Below are 27,903 nucleotides of genomic sequence, written 5' to 3'. Positions count from 1 at the left end.
GACTAGAGGGACCTTTGTCGGCAAAGTAATGTCTCTGCTTTTTAATATGCTCTCTAGGTTGGTCGTAGCTTTTCTTTCAAGAAGCAAGCATCTTTTAATTTCATGACTGCAGTCACCATCTGCAGTGATTTTGGAGCCCCCCAAAATAAAGTCCCTCACTGTTTCCATTGTTTCCCCATCTATTTGCCATGAGGTGATGGGACCATATGTCATGATTTTAGTTTTCGGAATGTTGACTTTTAAAAAAGGTTACAATAACTCATTTAAAAACCGCTATAAAATTGGCCCCGATACGCACGTGCCCTCATCTATAAAGAGGGAGGGTATTTAAGCAAATCGGGAGCGACTTAAATGCACACGTCTGGTCCCAACCTCCCGGAGGCAGCTGTGCAGTGAGGCCTCTATCAAAGCCATCGCTTGACATGACCCCCTTGAACTCAACAGTACTCATCTCTCTCTGCTTCAATTTTCTGGGAGTGCCCTTGCTCAGGTTCACATAAAACACAGACTCTAGGCGAAATGACTCACACGGTCCCTCTTCCACTGAACTGCTGAGAGACCTCCAGGAGGAAGGGTGATTTCTGCGCCCGTGGCTGGCCCACGCCCGTCGTGAGGCACGGCTGAGTCTTGAACGAGGCGGGTCTGACCTCCCAGGATCCACTACACGCGGATGTGTTTCAGCACGCTCACCACTGTGTTTGCCCTCCGCGGCGGGCGGAATCCGCAGATACAGAAGGGCAGGCTGTGGGACCTGAGCACCCCCTGTGGATTTTGGTGCCCACGGCAGGTCTTGGAACAAATCCCAGGAGGATTCCAAGAGACTATAAATCAGCATCCTTTTCCACGCATCACGATAATCCCTTCATGGTGAACGGTGTCGGACTCTTGATCTCCAAAGAAGAAGATTTCACTTCAGGACCAGGGACCAGGCTTGATCACTCAAGAGCTGTTGTGTAGCAGAAGTTTAATTAAAGTATAAAATGGGACAGAGAAAGCTTCTGACACATATATCAGAAGGGGGACGAAGAGTGGCCCCCTCACCAGTGTTCAGTTCAGTTCAGTTCAGTCACTCCGTCGTGTCCGACTCTTTGCAACCCCATGGACTGCAGCACGCCAGGTCTCCCTGTCCATCAGCAACTCCTGGAGTTCACTCAAACACGTGTCCATTGAGTCAGTGATGCCATCCAGCCATCTCCTCTTCTGTCGTCCCCTTCTCCTCCTGTCCTCAATCTTTCCCAGCATCAGGGTCTTTCCCAATGAGTCAGCTCTTCGCATCAGGTGGCCATAGTATTGGAGTTTCAGCTTCAGCATCAGTCCTTCCAATGAACACCCAGGACTGATCTTTAGGATGGACTGGTTGGATCTCCTTGCAGTCCAAGGGACTCTCAAGACTCTTCTCCAACACCACAGTTCAAATGCATCCATTCTTCGGCGCTCAGCTTTCTTTATAGTCCAGCTCTCACATCCATACATGACCACTGGAAAAAGCATAGCCTTGACTAGACGGAGTGTTACCAGTGCTGGCAAGGGAGCTATATTCTTTCTCATTAATTATTACAAGAAATCAAAAGAATGTCTCAAGTTTGTGAAAACTTTACCAGACCGACTCCCATAATTCGTATCTAAGATAACAGGATAAGCCAGAAGGTTTTCAGGAAGGAGAAACTGTCCTCAAGCAGGAGATATACACTGTTGTTACATAATCCTTAGGACAGAGTTTAAAGTGAGCTGTTTACGTATTCATCAGTTCAGGCTCAAAAATAACAAAAACGTTTTATGTGACTAAGACTTTAGGAATGTCAAGGGGAAAAAAAACAAGATGTTTGTCCTTCCTCCTCCTTGAGAATTCCAGGCCCCTATCTTCACCTTGAGCACCCCAGGCCCCTTTCTCCTTCTCCTCCTCCTGCTCCACAGCAACTCCGGACTTCTTGTCAACCTGCCTAGGCATTGCCTCTCTGTGATACCACCATGACCAACCAGTCCACAGCCATCTACGGGGCCTCGGGAGCTGGCTCCTCGGGCGTCACAGCACCGGGATCCCTGCTGGGAGAAGGGCTAGCATAAAGGAAGACGGGACCCTAACGCACTGGGAGAGGCTGTGGGGAGCTCCCTCGCTAGGGTCTTCCCAGAGCGCCCAGGCTCCCCGGGGCGGCAGCGTGCTGCAGGGGCCCCGTCCTGCTCCCCCGCCTGCCCACCCCCCGGGGGAGGGCCCACATTACCTCGTTGATGCTGATTTCGGCCTCCACATACTGCAGGCCCTTCTGCAGGATGGAGATGAGCGCGGCGGGCGGCACTAGCGTCCCGTTGATGTTGGACTGGCTGATATGGCTCTCGATACCGAACGTGAACGCCGAGTGGGAGAAACCTGCAGAAGCGCATGGGAGGTGGGGTAGGAGGGTGCGTGGGTGGGTGGGGTTCCGTGAGGCCTGGACTTGTAGCACGCACCCCTGGGGGGTCACCTGCGCCTAAGGAGTACGGGGCAGGGGGTGGGTTCGTGGTCATAGGACGCCCAGCCTCTGGTGTGGGCCGTGTCCCAGAGACAGACGGCAGACCAAGGTGTGACTGCCTGGAACAGCTGGTAAAAAAGCAGAGGCTTTAAAAAAAAAAAAAAAGAGAAGAAAGAAAGAAAGCAGAGGCTTTCCAGTGCCATTATTATTATTTAAACAAAGAAACAACTTATTTTTTAAAAAATATTTTTTGGCTACCAAGCGCAGCAAGTGGGACCTTAGTTCCTGGACCAGGGATCGAACCCATGGCTCCATCCCACCCCTGCACTGAGAGCTCAGGAGTCTTAAGCACTGGACTGCCGGGGAAGTTCCCCCTCCCCCATACCCAACCCTTTCCAGCATTATTAAAAGCAAAACAGAGGCCACAGTCTGCCCTGGGGTAGACGTTACAGAAGTTGGACTCCAGGCTCTGTGTGCCTGGGTTCCGCACGGCTCCTTCCAGAAGCTCACGCTGATGTCTGCTGGCAGGAGCCAGCCTCCTCCCAGCGTTCGGGGCAAATGAAGCTCATCACCAACCGTGGGAAGAAACATGAGGCGGTTCTGCACCCATCGCGAGGTAACCTTGAGTCGCTTAACGGAACTGGGCATGACCCCCTCCCCACCCTTGGCTAAGGGATGAAGGGTCCCCCACACCCGCAAAGCCCCTGCAGCACCCTCGTCAAATGCCTCAGCACGAACCCACTGACAACACTGGGCAGGTGAAAGGTGCTCACGGAAAAGGCGTGCAGGGAGCTGCTTGGATGAAAATATGCAAGGAGAAAGACTGGGCCGGTGACTACATGTAACGAACGAGGCGCGATTCAAAGACGGAGACTGCTGTAACAAACGAGGCCGTGTCAATGAAGGAGGCTGCAGGGCCAGGAAGGAGGTTTTCGGGGGCCTTCGGGTTGGGGAGGGAATGGTCTGAGGCATAAGTTTCCCCTCTGCTGTCACCTGTTGGGGGGTCCCGGGCACCCCACTGCCATCACTTGTGAACATCTTCCCATCAAGACCAGCTCATCCTACGTGCTGGGGTGGGTAGAGGGGTTGGGGGGGAGTCTCACGGGGGAACCTGCACACCGCCTCCCCACTTCACTTTCCTAGGACACCCCCTTCATCAGCCGGATGATGGGCTGCCCGCCCCCAGGTCCCCCAGCCTCCATCTGGGTCAACAAATACAGCCAGCCTCTGCAACACACAGAACGGCCCGCAAGATGGCAGTGTTGCTCCAGGCAAGGAGAGCCCTGTCTGCAAACTTCCCTTTCTCTTCCCCCACCCCTCCTCCTCATGGCCTGATTATTAAGAATACATGCAATAGTCACTTGATTCATATTTATTTCCAGAGTAATACTGTAGAGCCTGCTATTAACTTCCCGTGTTATTTCTTTACAAGCTGGAACCACCTACATGAGACTGTGCAGGAGAGCACCTTGGAGGCCCCTCTCCAACACAGGGTCCCTGTGCTCCTGTTGTTGGAAGGGCATGAGCACAGAAAGGCCCTCTGCAAATCGGCCTTCTGTTTTTCCTTCTTACTTGTTCTCTCTCTGGCCCTCCTTTGCCCTAACCACTTCTGCCACAACAGAAACATCCACCCCCGTCTTCACCAACGACCTTATTCTTTGCATCTCCGCCACCACACACAGAGTCTTAATCTCCAAGCTCTCTCATCCAGTTTCCGGCAAGGGTGCACGAGAAAAACCTGGGTCAGCAGACAGAGAAGGACCGAGTGGGTATCACTGGCTGAGAGAGGCCCCAACCTCATGGACTCCCTTCCTACGTACTCTGGGCCATCGTCGCTTCTGTCTTGTAGAATTCTTCCCGGGTGACCATCTGGCTCACTGACTTTTTCCATCTCCTTATCCGTGTCTCCATCAGCAGATGGGACAGGACGCAGGACTGAGAGTCATCTGCTTCCCTCCTGGTATCGTCACGAGGTCCAGAGCAGGACCACGCCCACTGGGGTAATGACAAGACGCCACCCCGCCAGCTCCGACACGGTGCCCACAACTGACCAGGTCTTGCTTCTAATTGAAGAACGCTTCCTAATTCATGTAAGCCTCCCCACGACCACCTTCCCTCCCTGCTGGCTCAGACGGTTAAAGAATCTGCGTGCAATGCGGGAGGCCCTGGGTTAGATCCCTGGGTTGGGAACATTCCCTGGAGAAGGGAATGGCAACCCACTCCAGTATTCTTTCCTGGAGAATCCCCACGGACAGAGGAGCCAACAGGGTTGCAAAGAGTCGGACATGACTGAATGACTAAGCACGCACAGGACCGCCTGCAGTCTCTCCCTTGCACCCTTCTCTTCTTTTTATGAATCAGGTCCCTAGATCACCCTTGGGGCCTGACACAGGCCACGCGCTAGCTCCAAGCTTGTGGCTGGACACCCGTCTCTCAGCCCACCACAAAATTCCACGTAGCACCTTCTGCAGAGCACTGCCCCAGGGCACAGCGTGGACTATGGCCAGGGCCCCAGACAAATAACCTCTCAGCAACCGATGGAGTAGCAGTCGTCAGAGAGAGGTCACACTTCTGGTGTACGTCTTTGTCCATTCGAGCTGCTGGAGGAAAATCCCACAGCCTGCGTGGTGTCAGCCACAGACATTTACTGCTCACAGTTCTGGAGGCTAAACTCCAAGATCAAGGCACTGGCACGTTCAGTGTGTGCTGAGAACCACTTTACGGACCATACACATGACTACGTTTTCCTCGTAACCTCAGGAGCAAGAAAGCTCTGTGGGGCCTCTTACAAGGGCACTAACTGCATTCACAAAGGCCCCATCCTCAGGACCTGATCATTCCTAATGACTGAACTTCCCAGTATTAACTGGGGATAGTTGTTCAGTTGCTCAGCTGTGTCCGACTCTGCAAACCCATGGACTGCCGTACACCAGGCTCCTCTGTCCTTCACCATCTCCCAGAGTTTGCTTAAACTCATGTCCACTAAGTTGGTGATGCCATCCACCATCTCATCCTCTGTCGCCTGCTTCTCCTCCTGCCTTCAATCATTCCCAGGAACAAGGTCTTTTCCAGTGAGTCAGCCTTCACATCAGATGGCCAAAACATTAAGAGTTTCAGCATCAGTCCTTCCAGTGAATACGCAGGGTTGATTTTCTTCAGGATGGACTGGTTGGATCTCCTTGCCATCCAAGGGACTCTCAAGAGTCGTCTCCAACACCACAGTTCACAAGCATCAATTCTTTGGCGCTCAGCCTTCTTTATGGTCCAACTCTTATATCCATACACGACTACAGGAAAAACCGTAGCTTTGACTCCATGGACCCAGGTTACGTTTAAACGTATGTATTGGGGGGAGGCTCGCAAAATTCAGTCTGGAGTCACCTTGGAAGACTGCTATCTCCAGGAAGGATGCTACCCTTGGGGTGGCCCAGCCTCCACCAGCATCAGCACCCACCCCTCCCAATCGGACTCCAAGGCTACTGAGCATATTCACTTGCAGCTTGCTGGTCCTGTAGCTTCTGTGCCTTAAGCCTGTTCAGCTTTCTGCACACCCCTTCTTCCACCTAGCAAGACACGGAGGAATAAAGAACACAGTATCAGCAGGCAGAGACGGAAACGCTCGGGACCGGCTCAGTGGCAGGCGTGGAAGTTGGTGAAAGGGGCAGAATAGAGAGCTTGGTGGCACCTGGATGACCGATCCACATGACGGCTCAGTGTGACTGCCGCTGGTGTCCACTGGAGCAGTCGCTGAAGCCTGCAGACCTGCCCACTACCTAGGAGGCGTCCCCGATGAAGCACTTCTCAGGAAGGTTTCTCAACCGTGACATTTAGACCAAACTGTTCTTTGTTGTGAGAAGTGCTGTGTCCTAGGCATTACAAGATGTTTAGCAGCATCTATGATCTCCACACCCTGGATGTTTGTTTTCTGTCTTGGGTTTTTTTTTGGCTGCCCTGCATGGTGCCCTGCCCCACATGATCTTAGTTACCAAACCAGGGCCTGAATCCATGGCCGTGGGAGTGAAAGTGTGGGGTTCTAACCACTGCACCAATAGGGCCGTCTCATTACACACTAGATGTTAGTAGCAAGCCTTCCTCAGTCATGACAACCGAAAAACGTCTGACGAACCCCGCCACGGCAGAGAACCAAAGACCCACAGGAACCACAGCCCCTTAATGACACAGTCCTCAGGTCTACACGCTTCTGCTCCATTTATAAACACCACGGGTGGATTGCTGTCACTAAAAAGGAAGCCAGAGAATTCAGGAAACACACAGTAATGGGGGGGCCGGGGGCACGGGCGGATAACCAGGTGAAGTCAGAGTATTTCTGAAGAGGAAAAAAGGGGATAAGCATGCTAAGATGGGAAAGGTTTCCATGTGCTTAGCCGCTCAGTCGTGTCTGACTCTTTGTGACCTCCGTGGACTGTAGCCCGCCAGGCTCCTCTGTCCAGGGGATTCTTCCAGGAAAGTATACTGGAGTGGGTTGCCATGCCCTCCTTCAGGGGATCTTCCCAACCCAGGGATCAAACCCAGGTCTCCTGCACTTCAGGCGGATTCTTCAGTGTCTAAAGGGAAAGATTTATACTACATTTTCTATAAGGCACAACAAGACCATCAAGAGTTAAGTATGCACCCCATCTGTCCACTGCAGCATTATTTACAATAGGCAAGACATGCCAACAACCGAGAAGTCCATCAACAGGTGAACAGATAAAGAAGACACGGTACATACACAAAATGGAATCTTACTGAGCCAAGAAAAGCAATGAAACAATGCCATTTGCAGCAACGTGGATGGAACTGAACACTATCATACTAAGTGAAGTGAGTCAGACAAAGACAAAAACCAAATGATATCACCTGTATATAGAGGCTCTAAAAAAAAAAAAAGCACTAATGTACTTATTTACCAAACAGAAACAGACATCCAGATTTAGAAAACAAACTTGTGGTTACTAAAGGGGAAGGTAGGGAAGGGATAATTAGCAGTCTGGGATTAACAGAGACACAATACCATTCAGAGAACAGATAACCAACAAGGACCTACTGCAAGGCACACACGACGACAGTCAATGCCGTGCAATAACCTGTAAAGTGACAGAAGTTTAAAAAGAATATACGTATATGGGGCTTCCCTGGTGGCTCAGCTGGTAGAGAATCCGCCTGCAGTGCGGGAGACCTGGGTTCCATCCCTGGGTTGGGAAGATCCCCTGCAGAAGGGAAAGGTCACCCACTCCAGTATACGGGCCTGGAGAATCCCAGAGTCCATGGAGTCGAAAAGAGCTGGACACAACTGAGCGACTTTCACTTTCACTTGCTAAACACCCAAAACACACACATACCGTAGATCAACTATCCTTCAATAAAAACAATACATTGAAAAAAAAGATCTGGTGCTATACATCTGAAACTAACACACTGTAGATCCACTATGCTTCAACACAAACAATACGTAAAAATAATAAGATCTTGAAGAGCACTGTTCTTCCCATTTGGGGTGACAGGTGCTAGGAAAGCAGTGTGGGCATGGATGTGCCTCACCCACTAGGCAACCCAAACAGATTAAAAACTAAACCACTGCTAAACCACTAAGCCAGACCTCTTTCACAAATGGCCTCCCAAACCATTCGAGCTGTGCAGTGAACCATCCTGCCCAATTAAATGTTGGCCTGGTTCATCAGCAGAACCTGCTGAAGAATCACTCACTGGCCCTTGGAAACACTGCTTATTCAGCAGAGAAAGGCAGACATGTAATATTCGGGCAGCTGTGAGGCCGGTGGTCCACCTTCAGCTGAAACAAAGGCACCTTGGTTGGGAAGATCCCCTGGAGAGGGGAAAGGCTACCCACTCTGGTATCCTGGCCTGGAGAATCCCGTCGACGGTGTAGTCCATGGGGTCACAAAGAGTTGCACACGACCAAGCGTGTCCAACTCTTAACATTAAAGGCAGCATTACAGGCATCTGTTTGAGGCACTAAATGCAGAGTCTTTATTAAGGACTTCATAGACTCAGTACTGGGAATACTGACAGCTATCCAAAGCCGGCGGGCACGATATGAAAATTGTCTAGACCAGGGATATGCAGCTCAGGGCCCATGCTGCCTGTGTTTATCAATCAAGTTTTATTGGAGCAGTTGTTGCCCATGAGTTGATACGCTATCTGTGGATGCTTTCACACTGCAACGGCAGAGCTGAGTCATTGCAAGACACACAGTATGGGCCGCAAGTGAAAGTGTTCACTGCTCCGTCGTGTCTGACTCTTTGCGACTCCAGGGACTGTAGCCTGGCAGGCTCCTCTATCCATGGGGATTCTCCAGGCAAGAATACTGAGGTGGGTTGCCATGCCCTCCTCCAGATGGGCCACAAAGTCAAAAATATTTAGGATATGCTCCTTTATAGGAAACGTGTGCCAACTTGACTATTACGTGTATATTGTATATACACACTTATGTGTCTGTGTGTTCAGTAGCTTAGCTGTGTCCACCTCTTTGCGACCCCTTAGACTGCAGCCCGCCAGGCTCCTCTGTCCATGGGATTCTCCAGGCAAGAATACTACAGTGGGTTGCCATTGCCTCCTCCAGGGGATAACATCCTGACCCAAGGGTATCGAACCCACGCCTCTGGCATCTCCTACACTGGCAGGTGGATTCTTTACCAACTGTGCCACCTGGGAAGCCCATATATACACATATGTACGAACGTATGTATGTATATATATGTGTACCACAGACGTGTGTGCAAATATATATATATGGACCCGCAGACACAGACCACACGAAAGCAAGTGTCAGTCTACCCCGCATCCATTCTGCCCTTTCTTACTGCTATGGACTAAACGCCTGTCTCCCAACATTCATACGCTGAAAATGCACTCCGTCAGGTGGTGGTGTCTGCTTTTGAACTCTGGTGCTGGAGAAGACTCTTGAGAGTCCCTTGGACTGCAAGGAGATCCAACCAGTCCATCTTAAAGGAGATCAGTCCTGGGTGTTCATTGGAAGGATTGATGCTGAAGCTGAAGCTCCAATACTTTGGTCACCTGATGCGAAGAGCTGACTCACTGGGAAAGACCCTGATGCTGAGAAAGATTGAGGGCAGGAGAAGAAGGGGATAACAGAGGATGAAATGCTTGGATCTCAATGAACATGAGTTTGGGTAAACTCCAGGAATTGGTGACAGACAGGGAGGCCTGGTGTGCTGTGGTTCATGGGGTTGCAAAGAGTCGGACACGACTGAGTGACTGAACGGAACTGAACTGAAGGTGGTGGTGTCAAGGAGGTGATTAGGACACGAGGGTGGGGTCCTCACGAATGGGGTTAGTGTCCAAACATCGACACGGCAAACACTCAGTTCATGACTGTTATCTGCAGGACCACATACAACTTTCTTCCCACAACACCTTCCTGGCCTTTCAGCAGCCTGCAGTGACTCCACCGGCACCTGGGAATTCCTATTCTCCGTAATGGTAAGAAACAAACTGTTCGTGTTTACGAGCCTCTCGGTCTGCAGCCTTTTGTCACGGCAGCCGGAAAGGCCCTGAGATGCGCCTTCTGCTCTGTGTGATTGACAAGGTGACGGCATCAGTAGCCGCCGTTCACCGAGTACTTCCCTAAGTGTCAGCCGGCAGTAGTAGAGCTTTCTAGGTGCTAGTCGACAGGACCCAAGGCCGTCACGGTAACCTGGCTGATCTGACACGAGGAACCGAGGACTCCCTCTCAATCTCAAAAGCAGTGAAGAGTCTGCAGACCCAAACGTAGCCCTGCAAACCTCTCATTTCCTGCCGTAAGAAGCTTGGCCATCTCTCACTATACCTCACCAGGCTGCCTTTGCGAGAAGCATATATACCACTTTCCTGCAGGACACCTCTGCTTAAGACTCTGCTCCCTTGGTGTACAACGGTGGTTCCTGGTTGTGAAGTGTGGGCACTTCTGTCAGCCAGAGGGAGACGGGGGCAACACCTGGAACACCTCTGCTTGTCACCAGAGGGTGTGTTGGTGTGCAGTTGCTAAGTCTTTGAACAACATTCCATGCATTTGCTACAGTTCCTTTTTATTACGAAGGGGGCGACAGAGGATGAGGTGGCCGGATGGAATCATCAACTCAAATGGACATGAGTCTGAGCAAACTCTGGGAGATGGTGATGGACTGGGAGGCCCGGCGTGCCGCAGTCCATGGGGTCACAGAGTCGGACACAACTGAGCAACTGAACAACTTTCTATTTGTGGAGAGAACACACTTCACCAGCCTGGGCCTGCCCTCATTAGCTTCCTTCTCTAACCAACAAAACAGGTGGAATTAGCTGATCGCCAAGGTCCCTTTCAATTCTATACAGAGGAAGGAACGACCTCATCGTCCCAACTGAACCCGCGAGATCTTGATTTATGGAGGTGAGTGAGTGACGTCACACAGAGATTAAGGCCACCAAGAACCCGTGACTTACAGTTCCTGTGGGAAGGGGCCAGGCCATGTCACGCTGCCAGGGATACAAGAAAGCTTATCTCACCAGGGGCCACATCACCGAGAAATAGACAGGAACTGAGACTACAGCTTTATGGAAACGAGGGTGAGCGAGCAGCTCAGTGGGAACGCTGCCCACTGGACAGACGAGAGTTAGAGTCTGTGTGCCTGGGAGGTCTGTAACATGATTTTCACGAGAGCCACCTCTCAGAGAGAGAGAGAGAGAGAGAGAGAGAGAGAGAGAGAGAGAGCCCACTGGCTCTGGCCATCGGTCCAACCCTACAATCAGTGAATGTCAAGCAGCCACTGGTCAGGACACTCATCCATTCCAACTGGCTATGTGGATGGAAGCCCAGTTCGAAAATCACTGCAGATGGTGACTGCAGCCGTGAAATGAAGACGCTTGCTCCTTGGAAGAAGCGCCATGACAAACGTAGACAGCGCATGGAAAACCAGAGACGGTGCTTTGCCGACAGAGGTCTCAACAGTCAAAGCTGTGATTTTTTCCAGCAGTCGTGTGCGGATGTGAGAGCTGGACAATAAAAAAAGGCTGAGCGCCAAACAACTGATGCTTCTGAACTGTGGTGCTGGAGAAGACTCTTGAGAGTCCCTTGGACTGCAAGGAGCTCCAACCAGTCCCTCTTAAAGGAGATCAGTGCTGAATATTCACTGGAAGGACTGATGCTGAAGCTGAAGCCCCAATCCTTTGGCCACCTGATGGGAAGAGCGAACTCTTTGACAAAGACCCTGATGCTGGGGAAGACTGAAGGTGGGAGGAGAAGAGGACGACAGAGGATGAGATGGTTGGTGGGCCTCACCGACTCAACGGATATGAGTTTGAGCAAGCTTCGGGAGGTGGTGATGGATAGGGAAGCCTGGCGTGCTGTGGTCCATGGGGTCGCAGAGAGTCGGACACGACTCAGCGAGTCAACGACAAACGGGGATGGCACCTAACAATGGGATCATCTCTGGAAACAAAAGTGTGGATTCTAAGGTAGATCAGTGCCTCCTTGTTTCTGGAGCATCCCTGGACGCAGAGCAGTGAGCACTCTCTGTCCATTCTCCCCCATCCGTTCTTCCTGAATCGTAGTTTTCTGCCACAGAACCGCAGAGGCCTGCAACACGGCCTGCCTTCCTCTCGGTGTGGGAGACCAGGAGATTCAGGTGCAGGGGAGTTGGCGAGAGTACAGGTAACCAATAAACATGGAAAAGAGGCTGGAGGGAGGTGAAATGGCTGATGTTGTTTAGTCACTAAGCTGTGTCTGACTCTCTGTGACCCAGTGGACTGTAACCCGCCAGGCGCCTCTGTCCATGGGATCTCCCAGACAGGGATACTGGAGTGGGTTGCCATTTCTTTCTCCAGGGGATCTTCCCAACCCAGGGATCGAATCCAAGACTCCTATGCTGGCAGGTGGATTCTTTACCACTGAGCCCAGTTAAGTGCTGAACCGCTGAAGTCGCTCAGTCGTGTCCCAACTCTTCGTGACCCCATGGACTGTAGCCTACCAGGCTCCTCCATCCATGGAATTTTCCAGGCAAGAGTACTGCAGTGGGTTGCCATTTCCTTCTCCAGGGAATCTTCCCAACCCAGGGATCGAACCCAGGTCTCCCACATTACAGGCAGACACTTTACCATCTGAGCCACCAGGGAAGCCCAGTTAAGTGGCAGCTGGGTCCAATAAATCAAAACACACAGAGACAGAGACACACAGACACACATACAGACACAGACACAGACACACAGATACACACACACAGACACAGACACACAGACAGACAGACAGACAGACAGACACACACACACACACACACACACACACTCACACTATAAACAGGCAAGGCAGGAGAATAAGATACCATCCCCTCATCTTTGCGGGCTAATTTATCATCAGTTCACTTCTTCTTTTTGGATGTGATGGCTTTGTCTCGCCAGAGGATTACCTTTTCTGTCCGGGAAGCCACACAAAACCGCTAACCCCAGTTTCATTTATGGTCAACAGCACAAATCTTTGCTGAGAGCTGCTTTTGACTCCGCGATCTGCAATCACTGCACACATGCACACTGACTTTACATTTCATCTAAACCAACTCCTCCCCCCAACCCCCAGCCCCGAGACCCAGCCCCGCTTTCTGTCCTAATTCTCTACTATCTTGCTGGAGAAAAACTTGAGCGCAGGCAGGCTGCTCTCAGAGCTGCAGACCTACTCCCACTGACCTGCCGTCACGTGGAATTTGGTGTAAAATGGAACTGCTTGGAAGGCGCCCAAAAGAAATAGCAGGAGGACCTCGTTAAAAATAGGGTTTTGCTTCTAACATCTGGCCCGGACCCCAGGGGTGGCGGCTGAGTGCGGGCCTGCCAAGATGTTTAATATCCCCCAAACCTGGGAGGGCTCCAGGAGGAGAAGGCATTAGTCAGGTTATAAATGCAGGGTGCTATTTCCTCCCGGGGCCGACAAACTGCGAGGGGAGGCAGCTCGCCCACAAGGGGCATCGGGGCGTGCTCCCCCAGACCCCAGCCCTGGCTTCCAGCCGCCATGCAGAGAAGCAAGGTTTGCAGCCAGCCCCCTTTGGCCCCATCACCCCCAACAGCCCTTAAACCCTCATAAAGCTTGGACTTACTATTTTGTTAATTGGGGAATTCAACCACGACCGCCAACACAGAGATTTACGATGGATGACACCATTAAAAATTACAATAATAAAAACACACACACACACACACGACTTAGGGGGAGGAGAAACAGAGAAAGCAGTTTGGAAGAGAGAGGGAACAGTCACATCACTAGATGCTTGATGCAACTGCTGTTCTTACCCGGGGGTAATTTCCTCCAGTCCCTCTTACCTCTGTAAATTGACTTTTTACACGTTTAATTCTTGCGGTCCTAGGATTTCACACCCGTTCTTTCTCACCTAACACAGTATCAGCAGCTCTCCCAGTGACTCATTAGTCTCAGCCACCATTCTGCCTGGGGCTTCCTTCCCTGGTGCCTGAGATGGTAAAGAGTTTGCCTCCAAGGCAGGAGATGCGGGTTCGATCCCTGGGTCGGGAAGATCCTAGAGGTGGACACAGCAACCCTCTCTAGTAACCCCGCCTGGAGAAGGACAGAGGAAGCCTGGTGGGCTTATAGTCCACAGGGTCGCAAAGAGGCAGTTGGACATAACTGAAGCGACTTAGCATGCCCACTGTTCTGGTGGAGTCTCAGTTTTCGAGGAGAGTCACCCCTGATGCACACGGCCTTCAGATTTCATTTTCAAAAACTAGCCAACGGGCCTCCCGTCGGACACCCTGGCCTTCACTTGCTGCCCGTGACCCAGAGCCCCTGCACTTCCTTCCTCTTCCTCCCATCCTGTATACTTTGTACTTCTTGCCAAGATGCTTCTCCCCTAAACGGTGTAGCCGGCTTTTGCTGAGGCTTGTAATGTTAATGCGGGCTCTTGACGATTTTGCTTGAAATGCTCTGCTTCCTTTTCCCCTGAAGAGTTCTAGCTCAAATGCCTCCTTCTGTCTGCACCCCTCCCCTGCTCCTCTGTGAACACCGCCAACTCGAGTTTAGCAGCCCCTGTGTCAAGACGCCTGTTTAATTCCCTGGGTGGGGAGAAAAAGACTTGCTCCTCTCGTGCGTCCCCTTCCAACGCTAGCACTAGGGCGGTGCCACCACTCAACAGGGCCAGCGGGAAACACTTGGTAGAGCTGAAAATCCTGACAGCTGCTTAATCCGCACACATCGGATTCCTGGAGAGTGCCCATACCTCTGATGGTACCCAAAACAATTTTACAAAGCACGAGGGGTAGATATTTTAAAATTTAACGATCATTATTTTTTTAAATTGTGCATTATGCAAACACAATAGTAGACGTATTTGAAAATTTAGTGAAACGTTAACTGCTTCAATTTAAGGAAAAATGTAAGTAAATATTAACAAAATACTTTCAGGTGTACGCAAATATGGCAAAATGAGGTCTCTGGTACAAGAGAACCAAGGATGGGGAATACACGCATAGACAAGGGAGGGCTACAGACACGTTCAAAAGACAAGGAGGTAATAAATACTCAGGATACCAACACTGCGTCCAGGCTCCCTGGACAGGAAGAAACATATGTATTCTATGGGCCGTCTTAGACAAGAGTCTGCAAGCTGTATCCTCTGGGCCAAATCTGGCCCCTGGCTTGTTATTATAAATAAAGTTTTATTGAAACACAGCTACTCTCAATGGTCTATGCACTTTTGATGGCTGCTTTTGGACCACAAAGACAGAAATGACTGGTTGCGATAGAGACCAAAGCAATACCTTTTAAAGTCAGATTCTGCCAACTAATCCAGGGGAGAGACCTAAATTATGGGACTACAGGTCCTTAGGAAAGCAGTTTTTGATCCGTCAGCTTGTATAACCCCTAAGGTGCAAACCTAATGAGAATACTGGGAAAGGAACATCACTGCCTAGCCGCCCTTAGTAAAACAGACATGAACATGCCAGACAGAGAATCAACAAGACGGAATCCAGTGAAGGGGACAAAATGTCCAGGCCACGTGGGGTTTATCTCAGGAATGCAAACTTAATGCTGAAAAAGAAACCAACCATCCCACCACGTTAAGAGCGAAGAAAAATCATTTAAGTGGAAGATTCTGGAGCCAGAGGGTGTGTTCTGAATTCTAGTTCTATGTCTTCCTGGGCAAGCCACTATCTCCTCAATGCTTTGGGTCGCTCACCTGTCAACGAGAGAGGCAGCTGTATCTACTTCTTGAAAAGAAAATGAAAGCGTTAGTTGCTTGGTCGTGTCCAACTCTTTGCAACCCCATGGGCTATAGCCTGCCAGGTTCCTCTGACTGTGAGATTCTCCAGGCAAGAATACTGGAGTGGGTTGCCATGCCCTCCTCCAGGGGATCTTCCTGACCCAGGGATCGAACCTGGGTCTCCTGCATTGCAGGCAGACTCTTTATTTTATCGTCTTGAGCCACCAGGGAAGCCCCATCTCCATCTTAGGGGGAAACAGTCTGACTCATCAAGAACTTGAGAATCATGCCCGGCACACAGCTCATGCTTAGTAAATGGGACCTACAGTCACTCAGACAAAACAATGGAACAGATGGAAACACTGATAAGATACAGGGAGTGCCCAGCTGACAGAAAGGCAAGGGGGAGAGGACTGGGCATGGAGGCAGTCGGAAAGACACCGTGAACGAGAAATAGATGACAGTGATTCTGACATTTTCACGTGAAACCTGGATGAGGTTACGGGGTCAGAGGGAGTTCCTCTTTGCAGGGGAGGAAGAGCGGTCAGGAAATGGCAATGCTCTCAGTGTGGGATCATGTTGAAGAATGCTTGGGAAATACACAATGAACACAGCAGTACAGAAGGCAACAGAGAGGCTGGACGTGGGCCCCGCAGACCGGGGGAATCTGAGGAGAGGCTGGGGAGAGACCGCCCACTCCCACCCCCAGACTGGCGGAGAAGACGTGAGTCAGGGACAGAAACCTAGACCTGGATGTGGGAGGGAAAGAAACAAGGATGTCACCTTGGGGATCGTGGCATTTTAGACGTGGACAGAGGAGACATCACTAAGGCTACAGACAGAAACTTGGGGAAAAAAGGACAGTGTTGTGTCTGACAGTCCAGATGACTGGCTCGCTGAGTCTGGAAGGAAGAAAGGGAACTATGATTGGCAGAATGAAGCACATCAAAGCTGGACACTTTGAAGGTCACATTAGAATTTCAGAGCAGGCAGATCTGAAATGTGATGGTGTATGAACTTTGGAAACAGGCACCATGGTAAGCACGGTTAATTCATCTCAGCCAAAAAAGGAAACGGGAACCATCTGAGGCTTTTTCATATCGTCCCCACCCTTTAAAGGAGGAAGCAATGGGCTAAGAAGCTTTAAGGACTTTTTCAACAGCACCTAACCCTTCTCTGATGGCCATACTCATGGACATGATTTGGCTATACTGAGCAAGACGCACACTGAAACAAGTGTAACTTACATGCAGGCTTCCCAGGTGGCTCAGTGGCAAAGAACACACCTGCCAAGGCAGGAGACCCAGGAGACACGGGTCCAATCCCTGGGTTGGGACGACTCCCTGTCGAAGGAAGTGGCAACCCACTCCAGCATTCTCGCCCAAAAAAATCCCACGGACAGAGGAGCCTGGGGGGTGGGGTGGGGGGCTAAAGTCCACGGGGTCGCGAAAGAATCAGACGTGGCTGGGAGACTAAACAAGAACTTACACACACTCGGCCGATTCTCAAGTGCTTTTCTAGTGAACTGCTTTCTCCCGATTCTCTGATAAGTAAACAAGCACAGGAATGGCAAACCTTGAATCTGAGCTTTGACCGCACGGACGACGGAAAGCAGCACACTCAGAAAAGACGGCACAACCACAGCCGCGTGGGAAATCGAGAGGACCGTGAACCTCGGGGATGCATCAAGAGCAACTGCGCCACGGTTCCGTTTTGCTACGCTTCAGTGGGTTATCGTCACACCCAAAGAGCAGTTCAGGAAGACACTCTTTTTCTGAATGAAGAGGAGCTTGTTGGCAACAGGCACCACTCAAAAAGGGTTTGGGATGAGATGACCCCCACACAGTGCAGGGTCTTTCGAAAGCCCTAAGGGGCCTAAGGGGAGATCGGCCCCCCAGACTGAGCTCTGTCCTGCAAAGGAAATGTGGGCAAGCTTTGCTGTGGGAGGTGTGTGCAGCCCTGCCCTGACAAAGCTCTCCTGGGGGGTGCTTTACGCTCTTCTATGTGAGAGGCGTGGATATCACGTTCTCCAGCTACTTATCTGCCCCTACACTCTTTACAGTGAGTTTTCAAACGTGAAGTAAAAACACACGTGACCGATACACAACCACACACCGCAGGTGTCCACCTGGAGGGGACTGGGGCTGGGTGGACAGCCTGGGTCTGCCCAGGTGCTCCTGTCCCTTCGACAAGAGTTGCAGGTCCACATAAAACCCTGGATGGCAAAGCTCGGGAGGCTAGCAGCTCAGCCCCTTTGCCATCAGACATGCTGCTGGGAGAACCAGGTATCATCACACTGCTCAGCCAGGAGGGGACACCCGCAAGTCTGTGCCTGGTTCTCCTGGACTGGACCCCACGCACTTTGCCCTCGGCTGACTGTAACCTGTCTCTTTTTTACTTGGGAGGGGGGTGGGGGTTGTTCCCAGGTGCTGCTAGGGGTAAAGAACCCTCCTGCCAATGCAGGAGACTTAAGAGATGCAGGTTTGATCCCTGGGATGGGAAGATCCCCGGGAGGAGGGCAAGGCAGCCCACTCCTGGAGAATTCTTGCCTGGAGAATTCCCCCAGTCCATAGGTTCACCAGAGTCACCGAGAGTCACTTGGCACCCACGTACAGATTATATCTCAATGGAGAAAAACTGAAGCTATCAATTCAAACAAAGGGCTCCACTGGATACTGTATAAACAAGCCGACCAAACAAAATATACACTCAATCTATATGATTAAGAGGGATGTAACAAAAATGGAGACGTAGCACCGACTTTGATGAACCTGTTGATCTTTTCGATTGACTTTTCCTGGGACGTAAGTGCCATGTAACAAAGTGTAAGTTTGGGGTATACACAGTGATGATCTGACACGTGGATATACATTGTGGAAGAGCTACGCAATAAGGTCAGCTCACATATGCAGCACCTCTCATGATTAACCTTATTTACTTCACTGAGAACATTTCCACGATCTCAGCAACCTCAAGTACCCCATATACCACTATGAAGGTTATAATCCATATCTTTTTGCTGTAACTCACTGCGAGTGGAACGGTTACTAAATTCTGTGAAAGTCGCTCAGTTGTATCCAATGCTTGGTGACCCCATGGAATTCTCCAGGCAGGAATCCTGGAGTGGGCAGCCTATCCCTTCTCCAGGGGATCTTACCAACCCAGGCATTGAACCCAGGTCTTCCGCATTGCAGGCGGATTCTTCGTTTACCAGCTGAGCCACAACGGAAGCCCAAGAATACTGGAGCGGGTAGCCTATCCCTTCTCCAGTGGATCTTCCCAGCCCAGGAATCAAACCAGGGTCTCCTGCATTGCAGGCAGATTCTTTAGCAACTGAGCTACCAGGGAAGCCCAAATTCTGTGACTCCTAGCAAATCATAGAGCCTAGGGGTAATCTAGGAGACAGGGATACATCACCAAAGAACTGGAAACAAAGAAATGAGACGTTTCTGTTTCACCTGACTTAATTCCTTGCTCCCTCTCTCCCTTTCCTTCCTCACAGCTTGCAGGATTGTAGATCCCCAACTGGGGATCGAACCCCGGTCCCAGCAGTGAAAACGCCAAGTCCTAGCCACTGGACCACCAGGGATTTCCCTCACCTGCTTTTAAATTACTTTTACCCTGCGCTCATGAGGACAAACCATTCAGGTATTCCTTATTTATTATCTGATGAAACGAATATTTTCCTGTATGCTTTCTAAAGCAAAGACTACCACTGCCTCACAGAAGTGCTTGCCTTTACCGTTTCATAAGGATTCTCTCTTTAAATGGGGACAACATTAGCAATGTAAAAACGCCACCGCAGTCAGAGAAGTATTTTTAGCGACTCAGCTGAACAATGAGCCCTGAACCTGGGTTTAAATTAAGCTAGCTGAACCATTAAAATGCCTTCCTGAATCTGGGCGGCGGGGGGAACGTGTCTAGCATAAGAAGGCAATCCAAGCTCCCAGGAAACACAGAGGAGCCTACAGGGTGACCTGTCAGCTGCTGAAATTAGAGGGCAACGCTGCTGAATCATTTCTGGAGACGCAATTATTCACGAATGTTAAGAGTAACACCCTTTTCCTGGTTATCTAATCTCCTCACCGGGAGTCCAAAAAAAAAAAAAAAAAAAAAACAAACCGAAAACCAAAACCCAAAGAAAAACAAAACCCGGATTGAAGCCAGCTACTCCCAATTATTTTATTCTCTGCTGGAGAACAGTATTGGCAGAAGGTCCCCCCCTTCCTTGAGGGGAAAAATACTGTGGAAAAATTTAGTAAAAGCAGGGACCACCAGGACCACTGTTGAGAGTTCACTTGCGTTCTGCAGAAAGAATCAAAATGTAGCCCGAGACGATGGAAAAGAAGGGAGAAATGAGAATCTCGTTACGACTCCACTTTGCAATAGAAACTAACTGAAGAAACACATCCCACAACTGAAGGACGTGTTATCAGTGGTTCTCAACCAGGGGTGGTTCTGCCCTCAGAGGGACATCTGGTAAAGGGCAGAGACATCTTTGGTTGTCACCATGGAGGGCAAGGGGGCAGGGCATTCCTGTCACGCAGTGGGTGGAGTCCAGGGATGCGGTCTTAAGAACCTACAATTCAGCATAGCCGCCCAGCCCATACGTCAACAGTGCTGAGGTTCACGAAGCCTGGCCTCTAGGAAAGGTTGAGCGTCTTTAGATAATGCATGCTGTTCTGACCATTCAGAGTCCCTCCAAGAGATTCAGTTCAGTTCAGCTGCTCAGTCGTGTCCGACTCTTTGCGACCCTATGGACCGCAGCACGCCAGGCCTCCCTGTCCATCACCAACTCCCGGAGCTTACTCAAACTCATGTCCATCAAGTCGGTGATGCCATCCAACCATCTCATCCTCTGTCGTCCCCTTCTCCTCCTGCCCTCAATGTTTCCCAGCATCAGGGTCTTTTCAAATGAGCCAGTTCTTCGCATCAGGTGGCCAAAAGATTGGAGTTTCAGCTTCAGCATCAAGTCCTTCCAATGAACATTTAGGACTGATGTCCTTTAGGATGGACTGGTTGGATCTCCTTGCCGTCCAAGGGACTCTCAAGAGTCCTCTCCAACACCACAGCTCAAAAGCATCAATCCAAGCGATTAAGACCCTCAAACTCTGCCCACCTAGGAGAAATCTGCAAGGTGAAGACCACGAAGGGGATATTGAAAAGCTGGCAAGACACAGGACCCGGAGTGCAGAAGAACCCTGAAGAACACCATTAAAATATTTACTGATTTTCGGCTGGGATGGGTCTTCGGTGCTGTGGGCGGGCTTTTCTCTGGCTCTGGCCAGCAGCGGCTACTCTCGAGGGACAGTGCCTGAGCTCCTCATTGCAGTGGCTTCTTCTGTTGCAAGAGCATGGTTTCGAGGGGCACGTGGGCTAACTCATTTCAGCCCAAGGGCTTAGTGGCTCTCCAGCATGTGGCATCTTTCCGGACCAGGGATCAAACATGGGTTCCATGCACTGGTGGGTGGATTCCTACCCACGACACCACCAGGGCAAGTCCCTGACTATGGACCTTTATCCTTCTGCTAACGATACAGCCTGTCCAGCGACTACGGTGCCAATCAAACGCAGAACGGCTTCTCACGACAATGTCCCAGGAGGAGCCAGCAAGGTGAGCCTGGTCTATGATGCGCACTGGAGTCTGCTGAATTACCAAGGAAGCAAAAATCTGACTCTGGATACACAACAACCGCTGTTCACCTTCAGATGACTCTATTATTTTTCTGTTGCCAAAAGCCCCAGAATGGCTGTGTGGCTATCCGCCTCTAAGCACACACGGTAACGCTCAAACTCATTATACAAAAGACGCTCCATCAGAACCGAGGCCTGTGCCTTGACTAACGACCTGAAAAAATCTTAATTGAAATGTCTCAGCTGCATTTGTATCACTGGCCACCTTCTCCGTCTCATAGGCAAAGCTCTGCAGAGCATGGAAGCGCACAGTCATGATTTCTCTGCTCTTTTTTCATTTTAGTAATTTCAAGATGATCACAAGCTCAAAGGAAGCTGTGAAAACAGTGGAGTCATTTCACCCAGCCACCTTCAACGGTGACATCTTCTCTTGCCGTAGGACAGTGTCAAAACCAGGGAGTGACATTCAGCTGATGGGTCACCTGACTCAAACCTTCAGCTTTCCTCATTTCTGATCGGTGTGTGAGCATCACCTAGGCACATAGCATCTACGTGAAAGCCACTCAGTCGTGTCTGACTCTTTGTGACCCCGTGGACTGTAGCCCACCAGGCTCCCCTGTCCATGGGATTCTCCAGGCAACAATACTGCAGTGGGATGCCTTTCTTTCTCCAGGGGATCTTCCCCACCCAGGGATCAAACCCAGGTCTCCTGTACTGGCAGGCAGGCTTTTTTTTAAATCACTGAGCCACCAGGGAAGCACTTATTAAGTGAATTCCACCATGTGAGATATTCCCGGGCCAGGGATCAAACCGCTGTCAAACCGCAGATGGATTTTTAATCCCTGGACCACCAATATGCATAATTCTCACACTGCTCAGGAACATTTCTGCAGAGCCATACATACCTCTGTGTGTTCAGAACAGAACCATCCTTCAGCTCTGTGCTTGGACTTGCCTGTGGAGGGAAAATGCCACCTAAATCTTACTCTAAATCTGCCGTGGTGGGGGCGGGGGGCAAGACAGGACATATGTGTGTGCTACATGGTCAGCAAAACTTTCTAACCATTCTCTTAACAGAAGCTCCACAAAATGAATGAAAAAATGCCATCTACGTTCCATTGAGAACCTCAAGAGTCTGGCTATGTAACATGTATTCACAAGGGTAATATAGAGAGATGTGGGTATTATGTAAACCAAATGAAACATGCCTGATTCTACCTGGCCCGTCACATGAGTGCAGATATGGGCTCGAAACCAGTCCATCCTAAAGGACATCAACCCTGAATACTCACTGGAAGGACTGATACTGAAGCTGAAGCACCAATACTTTGACCACTTGATGCGGAGAGCAGACTCACTGGAAAAGACGCTGACGCTGGGAAAGATGGAAGGCAGGAGAAGGGGATGACAGAGGATGAGACGGCTGGACGGCATCACTGACTCGACGGAGTTTGAGCAAGCTCCAGGAGTCGGTGATGGATAGGGAGGCCTGGCGTGCTGCAGTCCATGGGGTCCGCAAAGAGTCAGACACGACTGAGCAACTGAACCACAATAGAAAATAGCACGCGTCCCATGTGTAGGTGCTTACGTTTGAAAACCACCAGCGCTCCTCGCAGGAGACAGCAGGTATGGCTGTGCTAACGTAGGCAACAGATATGCATAATAGATTAGCCTCTTGAGCATGAACCGTGACAAAGCAGGAAGCATATTTCACTGTATAAGGAGTTTCCAATCTTATTCAAAGGTGTTCATTTAATTTTTTAGTCTTTATTCAAAGTCTTACCATGTTGCTTCCGTTCTATGTTCCGGGATTTTTGGCCTCGAGGCACATGGCTCCCCAACCAGGGATCGAACCCACAACCCCTGCGTTGGAAGGTGAAGTCTTAACCACTGGACCACCAGGGAAGTCCCTCGAGGGTCTTTTTGTTGTCGTGTTGGGTCGCTAACTCGTACCCGAGGCTCTTTTGAGACACCCATGGACCACAGCACGTCAGGCGCGAACGTTTCAAAATCCCCACAATACGCAGAGAAATGCACCATCGTGTTGATTTCTGATATATGCGAAATGAATTTCTGCCATCTGCACCACAACCAAAGGCTGCTTTTATTGTCTGAAGCGTTTCAAATGACAGCCACTGGGGACACCCAGCCTGGTAACACCTGACAAAACATTGGGGAAACTGAATTTCTCACTCGAGTTTCTGGTTTGCTGTCAAAGCTACCACCACAGTCGTCAAATGGTTTTGATTAAGGGCTCTCTGTTTTTCCCGGTGTGCAGATGTCGGTCACAGCGCTAGAGGTGGGGGAAATACTTCCCCCAAGCCATGAATACCTTGGCTGAATTTGCATGAATACCCATGCAAATCAATGCACGTGGAGTTTTAGCTTCTGCCTTCCCAGGTGGGGCAACGGTAATGAACCTGACTGCCCACGCAGGAGACTCAGAGGACGCGGGTTCGGTCCCTGGGTGGCAAAGATCCCCTGGAGGAAGGCATGGCAATGCACTACAGTATTCTTGCCTGGTAAGTCCCACGGACAGAGGAGCCTGGCAGGCTACAGTCCATGGGGTCGCAAAGAGCTGGACATGACTTAGGGACTAAGCATATCAGGTTCAGTTCAGTCGCTCAGTCGCATCCGACTCTTTGCGACCCCATGGGTTGCAGCACGCCAGGCCTCCCTGTCCATCACCAACTCCCGGACTTGACCCAAACTCATGTCCGTAAGGTCGGTGATGACATCCAACCATCTCATTCTCTGCATCCCCTTCTCCTCCCACCTTCAATCTTTCCCAGCATCAGGGTCTTTCCCAGTGAGTCAGCTGTTCGCAAACAACTGGAGTTTCAGCTTCAACATCAGTCCTTCCAGTGAATACTCAGGACGGAATTCCTTTAGGATGGACTGGTTGGATCTCCTTGCAGTGCAAAGGACTCTCAAGAGTCTTCTCCAACACCACAGTTCCAAAGCACCAATTCTTCAGCGCTCAGCTTTCTTCATAAAGAAACTCCAGTTTCTTTATAAAGTTGGATGTCCAAGTCTCACATCCATACATGACTACTGGAAGCACCACAGCGTTGACCAGACTGACCTTTGTCGGCAAAGTAATGACTCTAGTTTTTAAAATGCTGTCCAGGCTGGTCACCAGCAGCTGCGGTGGGGTGAGGGGTAGATAGCAAAGGTTCAAGGGGGACTTTTGGGGTGGTGGAACCATTCCATATCTTGTTTGTGCAGCTGTTTACATCACTCTGAACATCTGGCAGGTGCTGCACATTTGTACTCTAAAAAGGGTCAATATTCTGGTTTGAAAATTATACTCTATGTAAAAAAAAAAAAAAACATGGTAGAGATGAAGGTGCGGAGGGATGGAGAAACTGGACACTGATCATGAAGGGAACTGATGGGCTGGGTGGCAGAGACGCTCTGCCTCAATCTGCTTCTTCAAAATCATCCGGATGGCAAAAGTGACCCCTGATTAACCCCCAAGAGGCAGAGGCCCATGGACTCCTAGCCCTCAAAAGCGGACTGCCGCAGCTCATGCAAAAATAAACACTTTGCTGCTGGGGCTGCTCAAAATCTCTAGCTGAACTGGGAAAAAAGAAAAAACAAGCCTTGCTCACTAACCGATCTTCTTTATCTGGCTGCCAGGAGGAGCAACCAGAAACAACAGCATGCAGACAGCGCCTTCCACTGGCACGGCCCTTGCTTTAGACAACAGTGACGCCATGAAATCCCGTCTGCCTTAGAGGCTGTGGAATCCACGGCCGGGTGGAGGGAGGCCAGACAGGAACCCTACATGATGCGAATTCTGCCTCTTGAGGGCAGAAAAGGAAGCCCCTTTCCAAGATACTTTTCCTGAGTTTGCGGAGATGTGATGTGCATTTTGTCGTAACACTTTCAGGAAAGTGTTGCTTCCGTACTGCGCCTCCCAGCTATCTGGTGGGGTGGGGTGCGTGAGGAATCAATGTTCTGATGGGGACCGTCTTCCCTGCAGCCCCGAACATCCTGACTGGCGCAAGTGCTGCACAACTCGGCACCAGCCCAGCCCCTGCGGTGGCAGAGAACCTGTGCCTCGAGGCGGGGTGGAATATTCTGGGTCTACCCACTGCCTGGTTGTAAAGCCAACAGCAGAACCACCCCCTCCCCGCCCCAGCCCAGGGATCCGGAGGCCTGCCTCCCTGCAGGGTCCTCCCCACCGTCTCCCAACCTCCTGCACACACACACACCTTCTACACACAGCCTGGGGCGGCGGGACGGGGCGGGGGGTGACACCACTGAAGACTTGGAAATGGAACTTCCAAACCCCTAGTGGAGAAGCCGTACTGGGAGGAGTTGAGTGAGTCTCCTAGCGTGCTAGAGAATTTATGGATGATGGGTTTGATGCTGGTAAAGGAGAGACAGCACAGATACTTGATCAGGAGAGTCCTTCCGTCTCCTTCCTGCCTTCTTTTCCTTCCCCTTCCTCCCCTCCCCTTCCTTCCTTCCCTCTTCTTCCCTCCCCCCTTTCAGCTAGAAAGGAGACATTATGAAGCCAAGAAGGTGCTCTGTCCACCTGGCGGCTGCTCAGTAAACTTCCTGGTGGCTCAATCAGTCAAGAATCTGCCTGCAGTGCAGGAGGCCTGGGTTCAATCCCTGGGTCGGGAAGATCCCCTGGAGAAGGGAAAGGCTACCCACTCCAGTCTTCTTGGGCTTCCCTGGTTGCCCAGCTGGTGAAGAATCCACCTGCAATGCGGGAGACTTGGGTTCGATCCCTGGGTCGGGAAGATCCCCTGGAGAAGGGAAAGGCTACCCACTCCAGTCTTCTTGCCTGGAGAATCCCCATGGCCAGAGGAGCCTGGTGGGCTACAGCCCACGTGCTTGCAAAACGTCAGACACAACTGAGCAAGTAAACCACCAGCTAACCAAAGTGTGAGGATTTGAGATAAATGTTAACCAGTCCCACCATGAACGCTTCACAACATTAGGTGTTTCTTCTTTGCAGTATGCCCTCGTGGGGGTTCCAGAGGCAGTTCCCGGACACACACAGTCGTCAGAGGAACACACAGTCACGTCTTAACTCCTCACTCGATCTATGGGATCCTACTCGAGGCTGACAAATTACGACAGCCGCTCAGCAGACGCTACACACAACCGGCATTGATGGAATACATTGCGTCTCCCAAGGCTCCTTTCTCAGTCGCCTGGTTACAGAAAGTTTCTCAACAAATGTGAGACAAATGTAAACAGAGCCTAAAAAAGGAAGTCTCGCTTTTCTCAGGGGGGGAGGGATAGACATTTCTGTGTTTATTCAAAGAGGCCAGCAACGCTCTTGCCCTGCGGGGCCCTGGGGACTGCCCACCGGGAGAAACCTTTCTCTAGGTTACACAAAAGTTTTCTTTCCCAAGTCTCTATTTATCCTCATGTTCACAGAGGGATGGCAATTTCACCTTAAGATTGTTTACACATTTGGACCGCACTTTTTCAGCCTATTTTTGTGCAGGTGTTTCTAAAGGGAAAGAATCCTGAATTCCAAGCTGGAAGTCTTCAGGGAGGCAGGGTTTGGTACGTGGAATTTTCATCTGTAGACATCTCTGGGAATCTATGAGATCAGTGCTGGGAGGACACTTGGACTCCAGGTGAGAGATTTCCTGGTTAATTTCCGAGGTTAAGTTATCAGAGCCGTGGGTGTGACCTCCCTGACTGACGAGGGATGAGGTGGTACGTTTTGTTCCGCTCATCATTTTTTTTTATACGAAACATCTAGCGAGAGCTAATCCAAATGGTCAAACGTACATTAGAAAGAAGGTGTACTTTTCATGAATAATGCTAGCTAGGGTTGACAGCAGAAACAGGACCTCAGGCTTGCGTGGGGAGAGGTTTACTTATAACATGTGGCATGCCCCACGTATTTCATCCTTTTTGTTCGAGGATCAGTACTGAGCCATCTGGGTCGCCTGCAAGACTGGCCCATCTCACCCTTGTGGGCTGATTCTGGAAGAGTCTGGACCCAGGGACTCACACTTCGATCACCCTCAATGACAGCATGTGCGGAAGTGGGATGTGAGAACTGGCTTCCTTCTTGAATAATCAATTTGCAGACTACAGAAAACGTGACACAAAGTGAATAAAGCTTCAATACGCGCAGAACCGACGGTTATAGCTCGGACTGTGTCCCCTGCAACTGCCCAGGTTGGTAGTCCTGGCCCACAGTACGGCTCAGGATGTGACGGCGTTTGGAAGAGGGTCCCTGAAGATGTCATTTGTTAAGACGAGGTTGTGCTGGAGTACCGTGAGCCCCCTAAATCCAGTATGACTGTGTCTTTACGAAAAGCAGAAATTTGACAAACGTGGACAGAGGGTGACACGCACACAGGCAGAACGCCTCGTGAAGGGGAAGGCAGGTCTCGGGGGACGAAGCGCCTAGGGAGCAAGGAGTGCCAAAGACGGTCCAGCCGAAGCTGGCAGACAGGCTGGAGCAGACCCCCGTGAGGCAGGCAGTCGTGGGAGGAAAGCCAGCCAGCTGGCACCCTGCTTCGGACTCTGTCCTCCACGGCTGGGATGGTGCACTTCTGTTCAAGCCACCCCACTGAGCTACCCCGCCCCACACCAATTCTGTACACGCATCTGTAACCAGCCCACAAACGCTCTCTCTGTGGTCGGGA

The 27,903-nt window shown here is 50.7% G+C and overlaps 1 protein-coding gene across 22 annotated transcripts in view; it reads right to left on the bottom strand.

Annotated features, from left to right (window-relative positions):
- The window catches only part of LOC101119116 (transducin beta like 1 X-linked), a 247,841-nt gene that overhangs the window by 32,058 nt on the left and 187,880 nt on the right, over positions 1-27,903 (bottom strand). For all 22 annotated transcript variants that reach the window (XM_060408649.1, XM_060408658.1, XM_060408662.1 and 19 more), the window contains one exon: positions 2,220-2,365. In XM_060408649.1, coding sequence (XP_060264632.1) covers positions 2,220-2,365 — 146 coding nt within the window. The remainder of the gene's footprint in view (positions 1-2,219; positions 2,366-27,903) is intronic.

The sequence above is a fragment of the Ovis aries genome, chromosome Y (genome assembly GCF_016772045.2).
Source record: "Ovis aries strain OAR_USU_Benz2616 breed Rambouillet chromosome Y, ARS-UI_Ramb_v3.0, whole genome shotgun sequence".
NCBI lineage: Eukaryota > Metazoa > Chordata > Mammalia > Artiodactyla > Bovidae > Ovis > Ovis aries.
This window is presented reverse-complemented; position numbering and strand designations above follow the sequence as displayed.